Below are 22,794 nucleotides of genomic sequence, written 5' to 3' on the forward strand. Positions count from 1 at the left end.
ACTCCTTGGCAAGGATCTATACCTCTCTAATGGCGATTCATTTCATGTCACGCCATACTATGATCGGACTCTACATAGGCAAGCTGAATGCTGCTCATATACGGGTCCCTTTCTCGTCAAACCCATTGGGACTGGGTTTGTCGGGGGCAAGGTAAATATTTTCCGCCTTCCATTGGAACTTCAACGCTTCTACCAAGTTTACATTTTCGCATGGAAAGATGATTCCCATATGCTGACACATTTTACTTTGAGGCCCATTAAAATCAACCTCAACTTGGAGAAGAATTTGTTCTTCTTTTCTTTATCGTATTATCACTTTGACGGAAATATATGATTCCCAGATTTCGATCCATCTTAGCCCATTATGATTCGGCACGACCGATCTTGGCTTGCACTTCACCTCCTGCCAATTCTGAGCATACTCTCGGAATTCCTCCAACTGATGTCCCTTCCGTATGATGCAGTCCGTTATCATTTTCTCTCACCTTCAATGTACTGTTTGCATATGCACAGCTTAGGTCTTCGATAACCACATCTTGTTCGTTGTGAGTAGAGGATTCCCCCTTTTCCAGACCTATTGGTAGATCGGGGGATGAATGTTTTACACATACAAGGTACGTGGAAAGGATATATAAAATTTAGGGTGACACCAATCCCACTTCTATCATTGTATAGAGGGTTTATTCAAAGTGGGAAATGATTTCCTGGAACCCTACTAATATAAATACGGAAACATCGATATACTTAACAGGGAGACTTATTCCCTTCAATGGTTTCTCCTTCATGTACCCAACCATGAGTCATAATAGGCGCCTACCAAGGGCGATTATAGTCTAGGATGCTATCTATCTTAGAATCCATTACAACAGAGTTTATAACTATTCACACCAAGATCACGACTCCAGTAAGGCAATACATGATTGCAGCTAGACACGTAAAGGGTATTAAATACTGTGGCATCCTCAACGTTGCTAGAATGTTCACCTAGTTAGGATCCACTGGCTCAGCATGAATGCAAAGGACAGAGTTGAATATCTCCCTTTCCAGGGTACCAGTCTCGTCAGTCTAGACTGATGACACTTAAACACACGCACGCGCGTGCGCGTGCACACACACACACACACACACACACACACACACACACACACACACACACACACACACACACACACACACACAAAATACGAACAGCAGGCAAAGTATTTGTGGATGGACAGCCCTTTCGCCCTTTTCTCGGTTCTACCTATAGTCTTTCAACCATAGCGGCTGTTCAGCCTCCCGGACAACTCTGTTCATCCAATAATGTTACCATATCTCTCAAGGTTACATTATAAAAAGGACTTTGTTCCTTGTTCATTAACGATCAAGCTTACTCCCTTTTCTGTACCTTCCAGGAAGGGGTCCTTACCTCCTGAACATTACCATGATCCAAGTTCCAACATCGGGCTTGTGCAGTGGCTTCTATATTTTTATAGACATAGAAGCGACGGAGTCATCCGTACTATTTTTTATTTCAGAAATCTTATCATGTGTATTCCACCATTCGTCTCTAATCGTCTACACCATTCTTTCATTACGTACAAAGTGTCAGTTTAAATCCTTCCCCTACAAGATATAGCCATCTACCTATACGGGTGCTACAGCATATGTTTTTCCTTCCAAAAAAAAAAAGAGAGAGAGAGAGAGAGAGAGAGACAGAGAGAGACAGAGAGAGAGAAAAGGAAAGGAAAAAGAAAACGAAAAGGAAACTTCTATATGAAGTAATCATCTCCTCAAATTCATTGCTCTACGGCTTGACTACCACAGCAAGCTAGACTCAGCCTTGAACTACTCCTATACTGGTATCCCTTGCTGTTCGACCACAAGCAGGGTCACTATTCCCAAGTGACTGCAAGTTCGGTATTGTCACTTTTTGATAGTACCGACCATCGATATATCACTGGAGTTTGAACGCCAACTAACGTTCTATTGTTCCTGCACAGGTGCAGACAAGCACACCGTCAGGGATGCGTTCATATGTCAATGGACAGGGAATCTGCTACAGATCTTCCCTATGATATCTTTTATTCTAGGGATAGCCTTTCATCACCATCATTCCTAATAGAACATGATCCAAATACCTCCATGATTGCCAAGGTAGCCATAATGCGTCTGCCTCAGATTGACATCGGCAGACACATGTCAGTTCCCTCGGGTTCCTCGCCTCCTAACTTGGAGAGAGGGATGGTCTACCATCTGGATCTATCGTCCATGAACTTGACAGTCTGGAGAATGTTCCCACTTTGACATCAGTGTTCGACTGAGCTCGGAGACCATTAGCTCTATGTCTATATATAAATAAGTGAAATCTTTTACATACTGTATACTAAAACAAATAACCATGTTACTAACTTCCTTTGAAAGTGCTACCTACATGGCCTTTCAAATATTATGTATCTGCTGCTGTTGCCCATTGGCCAGATGATTCTGGTCCAGTAGGACGTTTGTTTTACTCTGTTGCCAAACGTCTTCTCAGAGGACTCAGTACCACCTGTCCTCCATGTAAACACATTGTTCCTCAATGGTCTATACATCATTCTAAATTCATTCGGCCATTTGAGCCCGTTTATCCTCAGATGCGAAATTACTCACTTTCAAACAGCCTTCCTAGTGGCTGTCATATCTGTCATGGTAACCAGAGACGTGGACGGATTGTAATCCGATCCACCTGTTATTCAGAAGTTCCTGATAAAGCCGTTTCCTACTTTAATGTTTCATTCCTATCCTAGTTGGCTATTTGTCATATTTATCTATGCTTCATCTTACCATTCATTTCCTATAGAGCACATGCTCCACAATATGCTCACCAGCGTTGTCTGTATACTGTCAGAGCTTTTGAACAAATGGAAAGTTCTTTTATGCTTTCATACTTGTCATTTTGAAAGTCCAGCTTTGTCCTATCCATCTCTACTTCGACGGTACGGACTGTATCTATTGTTTGCCAGCAGTCGGACAACTCGCCTTCTAATAGGCTTTAGGCTCGCTCCACAGAGCACTTCCTACCTTGACTACATCCAGAGTAGGATCAAGTCTCTCGACATCTACTGTGAGCCATGCCATCCAACTTTGCGTAACACTACCGCCTAGTCATAGGAACGTGCAGTAACATTAGATTTGGCAGAACTGTGTGGGCATCCTTCCTACCGTGACGTCCCACCGGCCAATGAGCGAAGCTTGCCAGTCACCCATATGTGTGCATTCACAGAAGACCACGATGAAGAAAGACAGGTTACTTACCTGTAACCTTTTTCAAGTGGTCATTCTGTGAATTCACACTACCCACCCATCCTCCCCTCTGTCCATTACGGTTTTCTTATTATAGTACAACTATTGTGCCTGGCGGACAAATTGCAGGAACTGAGGGGAATATTGGGTGGGAGGAGCATGTGCCTCTTGGGAGATCGTCCCACAAGATTGTTACTGTTAGCTCTAGAATACTCCGAGAACGTCAGCGCAGGCGCAGACTAAACCCATATGTGTGAATTCACAGAATGACCACTTGAAGAACCATGGTTACAGGTAAGTAACCTGTCTTTTTTGACTAAAGAGTGTTAAAACCTGGGCCTGAAAACCTGCTCTTTCAACTAGTAATTTTTTGCTTTTTTATCTAAGACACAGAATTTGGCATGTATTTTTATGCTGCGATTGGCTGAACTTGTGAAAATGAATTTTAGAATATTTAAAAACAGATTTGCGACTGCAAAAGAAAAATAGATTCCTAGTTTTTTCTGTTGGTGGTGCAGAATTGCAATGAATTTCCCATTCATTTATGGTTAAAACGTTTTATGTTTTGAATTTTGGAAACTGCAGCATCAAGGGGAAATGGTCATGTATTTCATCCTAGTAGAGCTAGGAATAAAGCTAGGAGCAGTTCTTGGAAAGAATCAGTTAAATCTATTAAACATTTTGAGAGAAAGCTTTAAACCCCTTTTTCCTTATTTTCCAATCAAATGAGGAGCTTTTCCATCAGCTGGTTAAAGCAAAGCAAAAGATATTTAGAATATCTAATCGTGGATTTTACATATTAAGTATAGCTTAGTCTTCATAGGAGTTGTTTAAACTGATGGATACTTATACCTTTCTGAGTGTTTACGAAGTTGCCTAGCTCTATATGTTTATTTTCTTCTCTTACAGATGCCTTTGCAACCGCTAAGATGTTGTGTGAGCAGTATTATCTGGTAGCTCCTGACTTGGAAATTGAAGAATTCAATGGTATCACTGAACTTTATTTCTTCATTTTGCGAATTGTAGAGAATTCTTTATTTTTACAGAAATCAGTTGCTGCATGTGTTGTTGAGATCAAGATTTTGCCAACTGTACAGGAAACTTACCACAGCAGAACGTACCACTTCTCTTTTACTACTTTCACTTTTTAAAAGTCACAGATAACTAATTATTAGCTTTGGTAGAAAGTTAGTTAAGAAAATGAGTGAAACTCTAGGTGAATTACTTACGTATCTTTCATGACCTAGGATCCAGAAAAATACTAGATACTTCCAAAGAGGTGGGTATATCCAAGATGATGTGGTTTGTAAATGATCTGATGTAGGTGTGGTTCCATAATTCTTTTACCTAAGCTTTCTGTCCATTACATGTAAGGAAGGAAAGGAGATGAAAAACGTAATAATGTATGTTATAGGGTTTTTGGTGTTTTTTTTTTTTTTCTTCAGGTTTCCAATATATGAAGTGAGTGAAACTATGGACTAATGAATTTTCAGTTAACTAAACGTTTCCTTTTTTTCTAGCTAAAGCACCGGGCAAACCTATTCAAGTAGTTTATGTGCCCTCACATCTATTTCATATGCTTTTTGAATTATTCAAGGTAGGTAGAATAATATAGAGGTAGGTAGATTAACTTTATTTTGCTTCTCACTGAGTGTATTGGGGGGAAAATGTGATCAAGATTACTCGTCAAGAGCTGTGTTTTCATGTTCCTGTGAAGGTTTGCCTCTGATCCTTGAGGAACATGGCATTCTTCCTTTCATTCTCCCACAGTGTGTGCAGTTTTCTTAGTTACCATATCTGTTTGGCAAAACCTCTAATAAATTAAGTGGCTGATGGGTCCATTCTCCTTTTGACATCAAAATAATGTTTTGAAGAGCTATTGTAAGCAGCTGTACAAAAAAAAGTTATGTTAGTGACAGCAGATTTGTGTAAATCTTTGATGGCAAGTTGATTAAATAATGATAATTGTGTGCTGTCAAGTCAGTTCTGACTTATAACAACCCTTTTCAGAGTTTTCTAGGTAAAGAGAACTCAAGTGGTTTACTATTCCCTTCTTCTGGGGACATCCTGGGACTGTGTAGCCTGCTCAAGGCCACACAGGGTAGCTCTTCTAGGATGCACAGTGGGGAATTGAACTCCCAGTCTCTGGTTCTTCAACCAGATACCTAACTACTGAACTATCCAGCCAAGTTCCTTCTAATTAAAAGTTGAATCTAATTAGTGGATTATTACATGACAATTCTGAAAACCTAGTAATGTGTTTATAACAAAGGTTTTTCTTTATTATTTCTGTATTAGCTAATCCCTCCATCCTTGCTAAAATGTGTGTTTATTTTAGCCTACAATTGGGCAAAATGGTTTGTGATCACTTACAGATACTGGATAACACCATGTTTCAATTGCTGTCATTTCGTAGAAATATTTCACAGAAATAGTTACTACTTAAATTTCTCCAATGAGCTCAAATTTAAAAAAAAAACAGATCAAGAAGTCGTTATGAGACCATTGTAAAGCTTTGTGGGCACTTTGTTGTCTGGCATAGGTTGTCTGGTGCAATGCTGAAAAATGTCTGATTGTATGGACCAGCAATTAAAATTCCACTGATCCAAAAAGCCTATCCTCATCAGAAGCTTTCTGCATTCGTTGGCAGTCTTTTGCCCATGAATATCTTAAGTACAAAACCATTTCTCCAGTTCACCTACATATGCAATTCATGTAAAAAAATACTTTGGATATATTTTAGGTGACTTCATAAAGTGATATTAAACGAATACAAAGTCATGGTTATGTTTTCATAAATTTCCTAATACTGTTGTTAATGCTAGAAGTTAAAACTCTTAGAAATATTAAAATGTGTTTTTTATTATTATTTTAAGAACTCAATGCGAGCTACAGTGGAATTACATGAAGGTAAATCTGGAGGCTATCCATCAATTAAAACATTAGTCACTTTGGGTAAAGAAGATCTTTCTATAAAGGTAAATAACATATAAATAATATTTTGAGTTTCTAGTAGTAAGCTTTAGAAATGGCTTTATATGTAAAATAAGATAAGAACATTTTGTGGGTTGGTTCTGATGACAGGATAAGCCAAGAATCCTCAAGAATTCAGATTTATTGATTGTAAGCAGCATGTTGATACCTGCTATGTGACTCTGCCTGCTTGTAGGAGAAAGGGCAATGCTGCCCATGGAGCTTTGCTCTGTGAATTGTTTGCCATGCTTCCTGAACACGGGCACAGCTGTCTCTAATTTGTTTCTCCCACCAGGAAAGGAATCCAGGTTCCTTTTGGGGGAGGAATAAATCAGAGGAGCAGCTATGTCCAAGTTCAACAACATGCCATGCAACCAGAGCTTCGTGTTGCTGATTCCAGAGTTCAACAGCAAGGAAGAGCTATTTGGCAAAGTGTACTAGGCTGCTGCTCATATCTGGTGGGGGATTCTGCACCTTGTCCTGTCATTTGAACCAGGCCTTCTGTGCACATATGGTTTTGGGTTTTGCTTGTTAGACACTGAGTTTGCAGAAGGATAGAGGAGTTAAGAGACTGTGGGTGTTATGCTGACACTGCAAGATAATTGCCTGAAATTATTCTATTGCCACCAGAAAATTAATGTTCAAAGCAAGATAAGAGTCAACAAAGAGGAAGCAGAGCAGGCCCCAGTGTCTGCTGTGAACCAGGAGCTCTTGCATAAGAAAGACTGCCAGTTAGACTATTAATTTTGCCTGAAATTTCCAAGCCAAAAAGAGGCCCACTGAGCATTCCCAATGGCCCCATGATGGGCAGAAAGCAACAAAACTATTCATCTGCTACAAACTTTGTGCTTGAAATAAAGGAGAAAAGTAAACAGTTCTGTCAGGATTGGGTAGAAGCTGTTCCTCCATTAACAGTGAAAGTAAATGGGCTCTCTGAAAAATTACATTTATAGATGTTAATCAAGCAGTAGTACTTGGGATGCAAAATCAGAAGCATATAAACATTTTAGTGACTCACACTCTGGATCTACAAGTTCATATAAGATCACTTCAAAATGAATAGAGATGGCTGAATCTTAGAATTTGATACATTAAAGAAATTGATAATGAAGCTGACATGATTAAAGTGGAACTGCTGAAGGTGCTTTCTGGTTTTTCACCTAATTCCCCCAGTAGCAAATTATAATATTACCGCCACATTCAGAGCCCCAGGACCTACTCACAAGGATGGTGGTAAAGAAAGACATACTGTATATTTTATTCTCCTTCTATTCTTGTAGACGTCTAGAGAGATTTACCCTGTTTCCTCGAAAATAAGACCAAACCTGAAAATAAGCCCTATTATGATTTTTCAGGATGCTCATAATATAAGGCCTACCCCCAAAATAAGCCAGTTAAGTAAAACCCCGCTCTCCACCATTGTGCAGCAATCGGAAGAAGATGACATGGCTGTATTTGAATAAATGTCTAGTGTTGTACATAAAAAATAAAACATTCCCTGAAAATAATTAATACATTTCTTGGAGAAAAATTAACATAAGACCCTGTCTTATTTTTGGGGAAACACGGTATTAGCATGACCATTTCATGCTAATCTAGATATGTTTGTCAGTTTCCTGGAATATCCTTTTAAAAAGGAAAAACTTACAATAACTATATATAGAAAGTATCAGACACCAGAGATGGTGGGTTAAGAAGGTTTTATCTTGGAGGGGAAAGTCCCTGGAAAAAAAAATCTGATTAAAAGTGTGGAGTATCTTCTACATCATGTTATGTGGTCATTGACTGGGATGTCTCATTCATTCCTGCTGCCTGTCTACAGCACACTACAATCAGGATAATGCTCATTTAATGGATGCTTGATATAGGTATAGTTAATGGGGGATATCTAATAATTTCAGTTTAGGAATACAGTAGTTGATTTTGAGTTCACCTAGGATTATTTTCTTTTGTTTACATGAAACTTTGATTTTATTCTGTAGATTAGTGATAAAGGTGGTGGAGTGCCTCTCAGAAAAATAGATCGCCTGTTTAACTACATGTATTCGACTGCCCCAAGGCCAAGTTTGGAGCCTTCGAGAGCTGTACCTTTGGTAAGTCTGTTCTTCAGGCTAAAATGTTTCCCAACAAACCTTGAACAAGTTTAATTAAAAGTGTACAGTACTGTATAGACTTCTGGACAATAATCTGTTAATGGCTACTTCCAGTATTGCAGTGGTGCCCCGCATAGCGAGGTTATTCCGTTCCGGATTAACCGTCGCTATGGGGAAACATCGCTAAACTCACCGTTCTGCGATGTTTCCCCATCCGGCTGCCATTTTTGCGCCCTCGGTAAGTGAGGGCAGGGCGTGAAAATGCTGCGCGCGGCCATTTTGGGTGTCCAGTGGCCATTTTGGAACCGCCGATCAGCTGTTTTAAAAAAATCGCTATGCGGAAATCGGTATGTGAAACGCTTACCGATCGTCGCAAAGCGATTTTTGGCCATAGAAAGCATCGGTATGCGATCGCATTAGCGATCCCAAAAAACGGATCGCTATGCGAATTCGTTGTTAAACGGTGCGCTCGTTATGCAAGGCACCACTGCACTTAGTTGAATACTTCCTATATTAGAAATACTGTGTCTCACTATGCTAATTGCTAGGGAACACAAGCAGAAGAGTGCTGTTGTTTCATGTTGGGGTACCTTGCGGTTTGCTGTGGGAACAGACTGATGGACCTGAACTAGAGTAGCCTGCAGAGTTCTCTGACCATTGGTCAGGCTGACTAGAGCTTCTGAGTCTTAAAAGTCCAGCAAAACTGGCAACCCAAGTTTGGGAGCTTTTGCATTTAGGGTATTACTATCCAGTATATGTGGATTTATTTCTCCAAGGTGGTAGCAGCCATACTGAATCTGACAGGAACTAAAAATAACTTAGTTAATTTAGCTGCTGGGACTTCTAATTGGCTTTTATTAGTGCTTTTTAAAAGCCATTAATAAACGTTAAAGAAGAATGTGTTTTGTATTTGTTTTGTTTCTCATATATATGTTAAGAAAAAAATTTGATCATTAGAATCAGTGAGTAGAATAACACAAGACATAATGAGCCATCTTTTCTGAACAGGAAGCATTCCTGTGGTTTCAATAATTGTAATGTGTTCTGCTTATTTAGTTACAGTAACACGGCATCTATTAGGCATTTTTATGAAATGTTAAATAATTATTTGGATTGCCTTCAAGTTATGATTACGTCTATATTGCCATCTCTTGCATGTAGACAGCATTCATTGATTGAGTATTGCTTGTGGAGACTGGATGTCAAAACCTTTATGTAAAATTGCATCTGCATTAGGACTGACCAAGATTGTCCTCCTGTCATGGTTCAAAGATTCACTTTAATCAATGGATTCACATTCTGGTTATAAATGCAACCCATTTAGTGATGCAGAAGAAAATTTACACTATAATTGTAAACTGAGGCTGGGATATCCGTGGGATCAGGAGGATTTAAAACCTCTAGTATGCTTCCATGAGGAACATGGAACATATTATAATCCCTAGCTGTCTCTTCAGCTGTTTCTGTTGTTGTTTTAAATCATGTTGTGAACCACTTTGAGTCCTAGTCTTGATACAAAGACCAATTATTAATAATAATTAGGAAAGCAGGAATCTGTGCTGGACTTTAGCTTACCTATTTAATACTTGCCTGCTCAGATAAGTTTTTCATTACGTATATCTCTCTCTTTCTCTCTCACCTGTACCATTTCTTCAGAAGGGCTACTTAGATAATGTCTTCCAGACGTGACCCTGATTTCACCAATGTTCCCATTATCAATATATGAAGGAGATGGTGCAACATATAGCTATGTGTTTTATATTTTTTGTTACTAACTTGATGTGGGCTAGTCAGTGCTACTGTTTGGTGGATTTGTAATTGGATGACTGACCTAACCCAAAGGGTGCTCACCAATGGCTTCTCTTCATCCTGGAGAGAGGTAATTAGTGGGGTGCCTCAGGATTCTGTTCTAGGGCCTGTGCAGTTCAACATCTTTATCAGTGACTTGGATGAAGGAATAGAGAGTACACTGATTAAATTTGCAGATGATACCAAATTGGGAGGGGTTGCTAATTCCCCGGAAGATAGGATTAAAATTCAAAATGACCTTGACAGAGTCGTGGGCCAAAACTAACAAAATGAATTTCAACAGGGAGAAACGTAAGGTTCTACACCTAGACCACCTAGACAGAAAAAATGAACTGCACAGATATGGGTGGAAGACACCTGGCTAGACAACAGTACCTGTGAAAGGGATCTAGGAGTCTTGGTAGACCACAAACTGAGCATGAGTCAGCAGTGTGGTGTGGCTGCCAAGAAAGCCAATGCAGTTCTTGCTTGGATCAATAGGAGTATAGTGTCTAGGTTAAGGGGAGTGATTGTACCACTCTATTCTGTTTTGGTCAGACCTCACCTGGAGTATTGTGTCCAGTTCTGGGCACCTCAATTCAAGAAGGATGTTGACAAACTGGAACGTGTCCAGAGGAGGGTGACCAAAATCGCCAAAGGTCTAGAAGCCATGTCCCATGTCTGTGCGGCTTAGGGAGCTGGGAATGTTTAGCCTTACAAAAGAAGGTTAAGAGGGAACATGATAGCGATGCTTAAATATTTGAAGGGATGTCATGTCAAGGAAGGGACAGGTTTGTTTTCCATGGCTCCAGACCCTAGGATAAGGAGCAATGGTTTCAAACTACAGGAAAAGAGATTCCACCTGAATCTCAGAAAGAACTTTCTGACAGTCAGAGCTGGTGGGCAGTGGAATAGGCTGCCTCGGAGTGTGGTGGAGTCTCCTTCTTTGGAGGTTTTTAAGCAGAGGTTGGATGGCCATCTGTCAGGAGTGCATTGATGGAATTCCTGCATGGCAGGGGGTTGGACTCGATGGCCCCTGTGGTCTCTTCCAACTCCGTGATTCTGCGATTCTATGATTGATTAAAAACTTTTTCCCTTCCTTTTTCATGTAAAAGACACTCGTGGTGGTACACAATAAAATGCAACAGAACACATGACAATAGATAATACAGTAAGTGAAAGTTTAGAGGAACATCATCATTTTCCCATTCTGCTCCCGTAGCGTTTCTTGTTTTTCCTACGAAGGATCTTGATGTTAGAAAATAGGTATGAAATGCTGGGCTTGGAAAAGTTACTGAGAAAATGGAAAACTGTGGAGAGGTGTACTGTGTAGTATAGTGGTTCAAATGTTGACTTTAGACCCAGATGCAGATCCCCAATCAGCCCTGAAGGTTACATGGGTAATCTTGTGCCAGTCAGCCTTTCAGTCTCACATATCTAAACAGAATTGTTAAGGAATAAAATGGGAGGAAGAAGAACCATTTATACAGGAAGGATAAAAACGTACTAAATGTTAATTAAGAACATTTTAAATGTAATGTGGGAAGCATACAAAATGTTAGATTAGCAATCCTCACAGATCAAGATTTCGCAATGCATAAAGTTTCTGTCAGTGTTAAATGCTATATACGTCTCCTCAGATGTAAGCTCTATTGATTTAACTCACTCCAAGGTGAGTGATACAGGATTGCCACCTATATCAGTTAGATACAGTATTTTATTTTGTACCGTGAAAGGCAAAACAGAGCCAAGTTAGATGGCTGATGCCTGCCAATTTCATATGTTACTCCTGGATAGGCAAGAGTTATTTCAAAGTAAGATTTATTAATTAGTTCTGGCTACAGCCAGAATGATATTAGGAAGATTTATTTATTCATGTCGAATATTTTTACTCCACCTTTCTCCTAAAAAAAGATCCAAGGCAGCTTACATCATTAAAAACATAATATCAAAAACTAAGAATAGTAAATTATTCAGATATTTTAAAAGAATTAAATAAATATTATATTACAAATGTTAGGTAGAAGCACTACTAAAACTGATTTAAAAGCCACATAAATACAAGCCATCCTGTTTTAAAACTGCCAGTCACTAAGGAAAAGCCTGCTTGAAGAGAAAGGTCTTCACCCGCCTGCACAAGGACAGCAATGATGGGACCAGCCTAGTTTCCTGTGGGAGGGAGTTCCAAGTATGCAATACGAGACGGCCCCCTCCCATTTCCCCCCAAAAACGCACTTGTGGTGGGACCAAGTCTAAGGTCTCCCCATATGATTTTAACACTCAGGCAGGCTCATAAAGGGAGTTGTCCTCTGCTAAGGGTGTATAGTTTAGGTGAGTTCATATATGCAGTAGGAATATATCACACATTCTTAAGTTATGCAGTGGCCAGGTCCTAGTTCTTTGTAAGGAAACAGTCATTTGCATATAATGGTTTTGGTTCTTTTGTGACTAGATATTGTTGTTTATTTGAAAGCCAGGAAGTCTTATCAAGCATACTTGAAAACATAGTTAGGATTCTATATATCCTTGTAATTCTTTTCTGTTGACAAAATTGCAAGTCTTATTTTCTCTACAACTTTTTTCTTTCTTCCATTGCTCCATGCTGTCAACAATAATTTGACCTAGCAGAGTAGCCTAACTGAGGGATGCAGTTCCAACTCTAGCTTTTTTCACATCTCCTGTGTTTATAGACTGCTGTGAATAACAATCTCAGGTAATAAACTACCATCAGAAGCTCAGCATCACTGAGTTGTGACTGGGATATTGCAGCACTAACTGCCAATATGAAGAGTCCTGAAAGACTATCAGCTTGTTTGGGTGGCTTGTGGATCACTGTCTGTTCTGCTAATGTAACTGCATCCAACAAAATCCACATCCTTCTGAAGTCTCCGCAGTCAGATTTGCTGTTCAGTTGTGCGTGTTCTCAAAAATGATTTTGTGCAATTGTGGTTTTTCTCTGTCTCTCCCACGTTCAAAATAATTTGTTTGCGGCCTGAAACTCTTAATGTTGACAGGCTCTAAAGTTCGAAAGGAAAAAAAATTGGTACTTCCAAAAAGCATTTCCAGTATTTTAGTTGCACGTCTGTAAAAATGTTCATTGCCTTCCAAACATTATTCACTCTTATACACCAAGTATAGGGCACCTTATTCCCCAAAAGCCATGTTACTGAACAGTCTATAACAGGCCTATAACCACAATGTAGGCATTTTTAGACATTGTCACCTACATAGTTACAAATAATGATCTAAATCTGTTTATTAGTGTCAACTAGAGTAGACCTCTTGAATAAACAAATGGCACTTGTTAAATCAACACATATGAGAAATCCATTGATTCAATGGATTTTCTCTGGTTAGGATTAACAATTAGATTTACCTCTGTGTCCCCAAATTTCATCTACCTCCAGATTGTTACTTACATTTTTCTCCTATAGAAAAAAAAAATGGTGGGACCAAAATGTCCCAGAAAATACATTGGTATTTCCCATTGAGGCATTTATTTGTCCTAACTAGTGTATTGTGACAGAAAAACACCCCGTGCTATTTATTTGACAGCAAGCCATGAAGCAGCTAAGGAAAAGTGATGTGCTGTGGATTGTCAGCAGACTTGGCTCAGTTTGCAGAATTTTATTTCATGTAAAGTAGGCACACTGGAGTTCATCTGATCAGGATAAAAACCTATAATGCAAGATACAGAGATTTGATTTGATTTTGCCAGATTTTGTTTTATTTTATTTTGAACCCCTTGTAATTTCTGGTCTTGATGTTTGAGTAGAACACATTTGATCCCCCAAACACAGAAACATTCCTTTGCATACACTTTGTTCTTATACTCACAATGCTTTGGAATTCTCATTGGGATCAGAAAATACTCCACAACATCAGTGCAATTAAAAAAAAACTTATAATGCATGGCGGTAAGAAAAATCAGCAGTCAACCCCCAGAAGACTTACAGGATTTCATTTAGAATAAAATCTCAATGGGACTCTGGCCAATATGCAGTAACCCTTGACTTCTCTTGGAATTGGAGTATTTGCTTTGATGTACTGATTTTTTCTTTAGGCTGGATATGGATATGGCCTGCCAATCTCTCGTCTTTATGCCAGATACTTTCAAGGTGATCTCAAACTGTACTCAATGGAAGGTGTGGGCACTGATGCTGTAATTTATTTGAAGGTAATATCTTGAGTCGTTTATGAAGAACACAGTCAGTGAAGCTGTTTTTACTTTACTGCATGACTGGAAAAGACTAAAAATTTACTGAAGGTTTGGCACTGGTTCAAATATTGGCTGAAATCCACCAGTGCAATTTATATTATTTAAGACTAGTGAAATAATCAGCCATCACAGCTTTTTGGAAATTAAAAATCTCTCTCTCTCTCTCTCTCTCTCTCACACACACACACACACACACACACACACACACACATCCAAATTGGGATGATTTTACTGACATCCTTATGTGGAGTATGTTATGCAATTGGATTTCATCCATTGTACTGCTGTACATGTGTATAATAATTCATAAATAAGGGTTTAGCTTCATATAACTCATATTATTTATGATTTAATATTCTTTGTAAGGCAAAGGTGTAATGTGTTGTAATCCAAGACGGTATTTTCACATTCTTTGAGAATGGGTATGTAACACCTTTGAGGGACAAAGATCATCTTAAAAAACTAATTAAGACTTTCCTCTGTAATCTTTCCAATAACTAGTAATAGAAGGTAGAAAAATATTTTTGGATGGAAATACCAAGAGCAATATTCCCAACAAATAGACAGCAGATTAATGTGTACCTGAAACAAACTGTCTTTTTTGTAAGTCTTTTTTTGTGGGCTTGTATAAGCTGAACTGGACTGATGCCGTCCAAACCAGGTAGTCATAGGAATACTGTATCAAACAAAATACTCGCATACACAGCAGGAAGACATACCTGCAAATAACCTGAGATTTTAAGAAAGTGTGATGAGGGTAATGGAGCATATACTGCATACCATTTCTTCAGTTGAGTAGAGCAGTCAGACTCTAGAAGTGTGCTTGCGGTTATGGAGCTGGGGCTTTGAAATGTGATCTTCTAACTTTTTCTTTCTTTAGGCACTTTCCAGTGAATCATTTGAAAGACTGCCAGTTTTCAATAAGTCAGCTTGGCGACATTACAAGACCACCCCAGAAGCTGATGACTGGAGCAACCCTAGCAGTGAACCCAGGGATGCGTCCAAATATAAAGCAAATCGATAACTCACCAACCTTTTCTACCTTGATGGTGACACCTTCACACAGAAATGAGTCTCTCCTTTGTTTCAAATTCCCAGATCTGCAAATTTCCAGTAGTATATTACTTCCCTAGAAGGACCTGTTACGGGACTAAAATTTAAGAACGGAGAGACTGTAAAAGACTGTTGTACTGCATTTTTGGTGTGAGTTGTTATAACCACTTTGCCAAACATGCTTGGTTAGTTGAGTTACAAGTGACAAAAGGGGTTACACTGTGGGTTCAATTAGATTACACAACTGTATATTAAAAGGGTACTATATTTTTAAAGGTCAGTTTCTAGTCCAAGGTAAGAATCTGCAAAAGTGTTTTGACTCCTTATTTGATAGTAGTGTCTTACACAGCAATATAATGTAACAGACAAATTCCAGTATAGTTGAATATCTGGTCACACTGCTGTATATTTATATGGTACAATGTAATATGCTACATTAAAAAAACAGCATACTATGGGGGATTTTCTGATTTTACCATCAAATTAGTTTTTTAAAAGTTCATCATGTTTCTTCCCACAATTCCAAGAGCTCATTTCTTCAGTGCTGAAGAAATTTGAAAACATTAAAATGTTTACTTTCTAATAGCTATATGAATAGGTTTTTTTTTCAAAAATTGATCACCCTTTAAGAATTTCTTTTGCCAAGCCAAATTGAATATGGAATAACAGCCAAATCATTTGTATATACCTGAATCAATTTCAGCTGATGGAGAAGACAGGATTACTTTGGAGTCTGAGATTTCGTACGTATTTACATTATTTTAAGCAAACCCAGTAAGAAGTATGCCAGCCAGTTATTAAGTGAATTTAAGTGAATTAATCATTTAAAACCCACTTAATATAAAAAGGAAATAATTAACAAGAGAGTCACAAAGACAAGGTTAGCAGAATAATGAGAGTAAATGTTAGAACTTAAGATTAGTTAATATTTACTGGGGCATGAATTGAAAATAGCTGTCTAGAACAGTCGTTCTTTCAAGAAGATAAATTCTGAGGTAAATTCTGAGGTAAACAAAATGGCCTCAAACTGAAGTCATGCAATAACCTTTAGTCATCCACTGCCTCTGGTATTACGCCTCTAAAGAGAACATGACTTGAGAAGCAATGAAGGAAAAGCTGTGATGATACCATTTTGCAGGAGCCAAGCTAGAATGGGAATTCAGAGCACCAAAACACATTGCTCAATATCTGTATATTTATTTTCTTAACATTGTTTTGACAGTAAGAGACTATGAACCAAATGTTATTTGGATAATCCCTGCTCTGTTAGGCAAACAAGGAAAATTCTCTATGTCAGTCTTATTCAAGCACATAAATTGTTCAAATAACAATTAAACCTGACTTACCCCACTTCTAACAGAGAACTATCTAAAAGCACTGTTATGGGACTAATTTTGTTTGTACATTTTGTATCAGTGGCTACATACATGAATTTTAAATGTGTTTATGAATGTATACAATATTGGCACCTCTCTAAGCATCATATTCATCTTTGCACTCTAAAAAAAGTGAATCCGCATACATGAAATCTGTAATATATTCTTCCAGTGAGTCACAATTTAATGATAGGGAAGTCAGTTTTAGGGTGAGGTTCAAACTGATAGAATTAAAACTTGTAATATCTGTAGGCAAGCATGACCAACTTCTAAAACTCTTAATTTATTTATTGTGGAAAAAGTCTGCCACTCTTGTTGAGAAGACATGTTTTATGTTAAACCTACATCTAACAGTGAGATAAGATTTTTCATTAATATTTTGATAATTTGTTTTTCACTCTGAAGAGACAGGATGGAAAAATCTGTTAAACAGCCAGTCATGTGAACTTTCAATCAGAAAAAATTAAGTCGATGCTGGATACAGTGCAACTAAATTTTGTGTTATCTGTTTCAGATCTCACTATGTCACTTCAATGCTAAGTTGTTCAGCGTACAAAACACTGGTAATTTTCTAGAAAATGATGTCTACATAAGAAATTTTTTTATTTTTTTTATTCAATACTTCAGTACGGTTTGGGTTGTGTTGACACTGTTATGGTTTAATATCCATAAGACATCATTGAGACCATACGACCTGTCCTACCTTTGTTAGAAAAATAGAGGTTCATGGCTGAGGTGTTCTGATTATATAAATCCTATGTACAGCTTCAATGTGACTTTGGAAGAATGTTGATCACATTTTCTGCAGAACCACATGAGATGGAATTTGCTTTTACTCCTTGTCTTTGTTTTGTTAGCAGGGAGCAATTTTGACCAGAAAAATAACCAGAGGAGATAGGATTTTTTCCTGTTGCTCTTTTGCTCTTGATTGCTACTTTCCAACACAAATGCCTACCCCTGTCCCACACAAATGAAAAACCATCAGTCAGAGTATTTTCTTTGGTTATATCTAGATAGGCCATATCCAGTTCTATCCTGAAGGAGGTTAAAGACAGCATTCTAAGAGGTAATATATACGTGAGCTCCCTGTTGCTCACTTTTCTGAAAAGCTCAGAGAATTAAGAAATGCCTATAAGAAACAAGATGCCTATAAGAAATAAGTGGGAATAAATACTGAGTATTTATATGCCACACTTTGAATGTTCACAGTATCCCGTATAATGATTTGAATAAGCATTACCACCGTATGGTTACAATAGCTCAAGCTGTAGTTTGTACTTTCATTGTTACCACTGTTCCTGATTCCTGTATGAAATTTCCGGATGAAATGTTCCTATGAAACCTATGAGCAATACAGTTACGTATCATTTGTCTCTTGATTAAAGGGCCAAAAGTCTTTTGGTCCCTGTGTAATGGAAGTGGACCCTTCCTCTCCTTGCCACACACATATATGTAATGCAGTGAGTTGTTATTGCTACAGCTCAGTCTTGGACACTGGATCTTGCCTCCAAGCAAGCAAGTGAAATCTGATTTTGTGCCCTGGTGCACAGGATTCGCAGCAAATGTTGTATTGACTCTGTATTATAAACCAGTACATAGATTGGAAGAAACAGACAAATCTGATAGTGTAATTGCTAAGAAATGTTGTGAAACAAGGTTGAAAAACACCTGCAGTAGATCAAGCCACACTTTTCAGCATAAAAACACACATCTTGTGTGTGTGTTCTTCGATGACACACACACAGGCGAACATAGACCTTTCTCTTTTCTGAACCATTTGACATGCATAAGAATAATTTTATAACAGTTTTAAAACTGAGCCCTGCCTCATTCCAGAACAAATAATTGCAAGTGACTCATAAATGCAATATAACTTACATAGGTTGGTGACAGGTTTTAAAAAAATATTTAAGTATTGTAGCTTTTTATTGCTCTTTCTTGAATGACTAAGGCTGCCTTATAAGTGTACCAGTCCATCAGTAAACCTAGTTGTCTCCTCAGATTCTTTCTAGAATACAGTGTGCTGTTATGCCAAGAAATTCTTTGTTTTGGTATCTCTTGACCTTGTTGCATGCCTTTTACTTCTAATTGAAAACCTTAAGAAGATGTTACTATCTGGGGAAAGGTACAGTGACTCATGGGGGAAATGGATGACTGTCTGGGACAGATGGAGCTTTTCCTCTTATGGTGATCACTACAGTAAGTCTTAGCTGCCAAGAACAAGGAAATCTGCTGTAGGAGTCCCAGAAACCTAATGTCTTTCACCTTGATTGTTTTATTTAATTTTTCATAGGCAGCAGTAGTTTCAGTGCCAAATTTTGGCTGGTGTGGGCTGAGTTTTACCTGTCTTGTTCCCTGGAAATGTGCCTCCCATCCCCCAGCAGTAATTTGTTAAAGTTCTTGCCATCGGTAACTTCTCAATTGTATTATGTTCTAATACTTGATGTTATTTCATACATATGGATTCTGTTTATAAGCCACTGAACTCTCATGTAGACCAATTGATTTAAGAACCAGATTATACAATTACCTTATAATAAAGTCAGTTGGGGATTGTTGAATCCATTATCCATTTATATTTCAATAATGAGTTAAAAAGTGTTCCTGGTTCATTAGAACACATCTGAGGGAAGCTAAGAGTATTCACTGTGTATTCAGACAGGATATCTTGAAATACCGAGAGCAATTTTTGACTTGAGAGGGTGTAGTTCTTGCATTTGTTCTAGAGATGGGCAAAACTTAAGTTGTGCCCTTCATACAAAGCTACTCGTGTGGCATCATAGCTGTTGCACATTTCCTTCTTCCACCCCCAGCTGTCTGACCCTCTCACAAGCCTCTGTGCTTTGCCTGAGCTCTCCTTATCACTGGCTGCCCAGTCTGGGCAGAAGCCCGGGCTTTCCTTCTCCACCTTCTCCAACAGCTGGCCACTCAACAGTTGTGCAGTGAGAATCATTGTCCTACCTCCTTTTCTGAGTGGCCGGCTGCCAGAGGTGGCGGGGAAGGGAAGCCTGGGCTCCTGCACGGACTGGGCAGCTGGTGACAGAGGATGACCCAGGCAGCACACAGAGGCTTGTGAGCTGCCTGGGGGGGGGGGGGAGAGGGAACATGTGGCAGCTGTGGTGCCACACAAGAAACTTCATACAAAGGGTACAACTTAAATCATGGCCATCTCTAATCTGTACTATATGCAAAACCCCCATAATTTCATCTTTGACATGCCCGCTTGAAAAACTCATAGGTAGGGGTAGGACAAACCTGCACAAGACACACCACTGCTGGTAGATATTACTGAGCCAGATGGACCAATGTTCATATTCTATAAAAGTCAAGTGGCAGTGTGGCTAGAAGATGAATGAGAAAAGAATGTTGGAGAGAGTTGAAGCAGCTGAAAGTCCTGCTTTTCCCCTGTAACTTGTGTTAGTACTTCAGATCTACAATCTCTATTATTCTTTCACTGTAAAATAATGTTTCCGTATTTTTCCTTTTCACTGGAATTCACTGGATTTTTAAAAAAAAATTAAAAAGTCATCAGAACATGATACTTGTCACTTAAACACATTTGTTTAAAAGCAAATCCATATGAATATTGGATGTTCAGGTAAACATATATAGGATTAAAGTGGATAGCACATCAGCAAGCCACATTATTTGAAATGCTGCATTAATTTGCCCAACATCTCCTATCTGTTTTCCTGGAACAAATCAGGTGTTTAAACGTTTATATAGAATTACGATTACTAGCTACGTGATCCTGGGTACCCAGTATGGTGTAGTGAATAGAAAGATTAAGATCTAGGAGACCTGGGCTCAAATAACCCCCTCAGCCAAGGAAACACCTGGGAATGTGGCATTGGCAAAAATGCTCCAATATCTCACTTACCTTGAAAATCCTATTAGGGTTGCTGAAGTCCAAAGTAACTTGATGGCACATAACACTGAGAGATATGTGATGTTCTACAGTTGGGTACCAACATAGAATAAGAATAGGACTTTACAAGGAATACCAGTCTCAAAATAGGAAAATTTGGGCGGTAGTCTCTATCCACTATACCATACTGCATCTCCTTTTCAGTTTTACCCCCTACATTTTTGTGACTATTGGTCATTATGTGTTTTCAAAAGTATGAGTCCAACCTGTTTCCCCTTGTCTTTGTTTCTTATCTAAATGACATTTGGAAGAGTGTAGTTGTTTTTTTGGCAGAAACCTACTGTTGAATACAGTTCAGTTGTATTCACAACACTTTCTTGCAATGTAAACATCATAGGGAATACCTGTTGAAGGAATGACATTAAAACATAAACTACTACTGTAGTATTCAAATCTTAGAAAATTAAGACAGTAATCAAGCACAGTAGTGGAAATCCTTCCATGTTTGCTCTTGAGCCACATTGTTCTTGGTTAGGTGGCTGCATTGATACTTGGACAGCACTGAAATGACATCAAGGTAAGTATCCAACAATAGTCCTGCAATCTTTCACATCACAACTAGCCCCTTTTGGATCCTAGCTACTACTACTATGCATTAACCACTTCGGGTAAAGTTTGTACTGTGCTTTGCATCCATTTGACTTACAAAGAGCCTGATTAAGCTAATTATTATCCTTATGCAAGGTATTTTTTAAACAGCTCTTTTTTATCTACATGTTACAGTATGAATATTAAAAATACACTTCTTGTTGGTTCCATTCCAAATAATATTATGCACACCTGAGACCCTTCAGACAGCCAAATCAGAAAAGTCAACTCAGCATAAATCACCTAAGTAATGATGAATAGCTTTACATCTTAAAACAAGTATGGAATCACATTGGTTGCTGATTTGCATAAATAGGATTTTGTTGACACTTCATTTGCGTAATCGTGAACTGGAGTGCTCCCATTGCTGAAATGTTGGTTTAAAATCAAAACTTCTTGACTTGTAAATCTGGGGACACTATTTAAAGGGTGGAGTATTCTCTATTTTCTTAACACATTGATGGTTTTGGAAAGGCCCTCAAATAGATTATGCATAGGACACCGTGTAGAGTGCTAAACTAAATTCTCTTGTTAGTGTTCCAGACATCAGCCTTTCAGTGATAGGAAGCAGATGGTAATGAATCTACTTCTCATAAGTGGATAATAGTTTTATTGCTCATGTTTAATTTGTTACATTGACTTTTTAATGAAACAATTTGGGAAATAAGATTTAGAGGCTCATATAAAACTGATTAAAAAACCCTACACTAGTTCGCAACATTTATAAATTAAATATCTAGATGTTTCTCTGTTCTTTCTGGGATGCTACTTTCATATTTGAAGAGGAAAGACAAACAGTGAGATAAAGTGGACAATGCATAAGGACTGGGTGGATCAAAAATGAATTGTATAGGAAAATTCATCTTTGAAATTTATGGGTTGCTCTTCAGGTTTCTTAGAAAAAAGTATAGAATAGAAATTTGACAAAATGAAAAACAATATGGGACAAAATGATACGTCATAAGATACTGCATCATTTCCTGACATCCTAGGTTGACAGGTTGCATACCTGTCATACATTAAATATGTGTTAGGGTAACAACTGTCCTTGAGCTGGTGAGCTCCATTGGAATTCAGGACATTGTAAGCACTCTCACAAAATAGCTGCCAAAATGGGAGTCTTGTTCATAAAACGGCAATCGTGGTGCATGTACATGATCACAATATACTAATTTTTCACAAAAACTAGTGGGGACTAAAACACAAGTAATTAGCAATGAAAAACGATTAGTGATGAAAGTTAAGGAAATGCAAAAATAGGACAATAGCTGAACATTAAGACTGAAATTAATGGCTACAGAAAACGGTAACAGTACCATTGACACAGAAAGACTCTGAAACTGGCTTAGAAACTTAGTAAAAGGCAGAGATTTGGTTTGATTTAAACCACAGATCACAAGAAAATAACCAGCTTAAACTGGGTAAAATGGTGATGCTCAATGGAGCATGCATGACACAGAGTGAGCCCCTTGCAAAGCAATGACAAATCAGTTTACACATGCAGAGGAAACG

At 38.3% G+C, this 22,794-nt stretch overlaps 1 protein-coding gene across 3 annotated transcripts in view; it reads left to right on the forward strand.

The window, feature by feature from the left end:
* PDK3 (pyruvate dehydrogenase kinase 3) overlaps positions 1–19,327 on the forward strand; it is a 52,701-nt gene extending 33,374 nt beyond the window's left edge. For all 3 annotated transcript variants that reach the window (XM_020789146.3, XM_020789147.3, XM_078390453.1), the window contains exons 6-11: positions 4,174–4,251; positions 4,785–4,861; positions 6,141–6,242; positions 8,220–8,330; positions 14,182–14,295; positions 15,218–19,327. In XM_020789146.3, the coding sequence (XP_020644805.1) occupies positions 4,174–4,251; positions 4,785–4,861; positions 6,141–6,242; positions 8,220–8,330; positions 14,182–14,295; positions 15,218–15,361 (626 nt within the window). In that variant the 3' untranslated portion in view covers positions 15,362–19,327. The remainder of the gene's footprint in view (positions 1–4,173; positions 4,252–4,784; positions 4,862–6,140; positions 6,243–8,219; positions 8,331–14,181; positions 14,296–15,217) is intronic.
* The last annotated feature ends 3,467 nt before the right edge of the window (positions 19,328–22,794 follow it).

Source organism: Pogona vitticeps, chromosome 3 (assembly GCF_051106095.1).
Source record: "Pogona vitticeps strain Pit_001003342236 chromosome 3, PviZW2.1, whole genome shotgun sequence".
Lineage (NCBI taxonomy): Eukaryota > Metazoa > Chordata > Lepidosauria > Squamata > Agamidae > Pogona > Pogona vitticeps.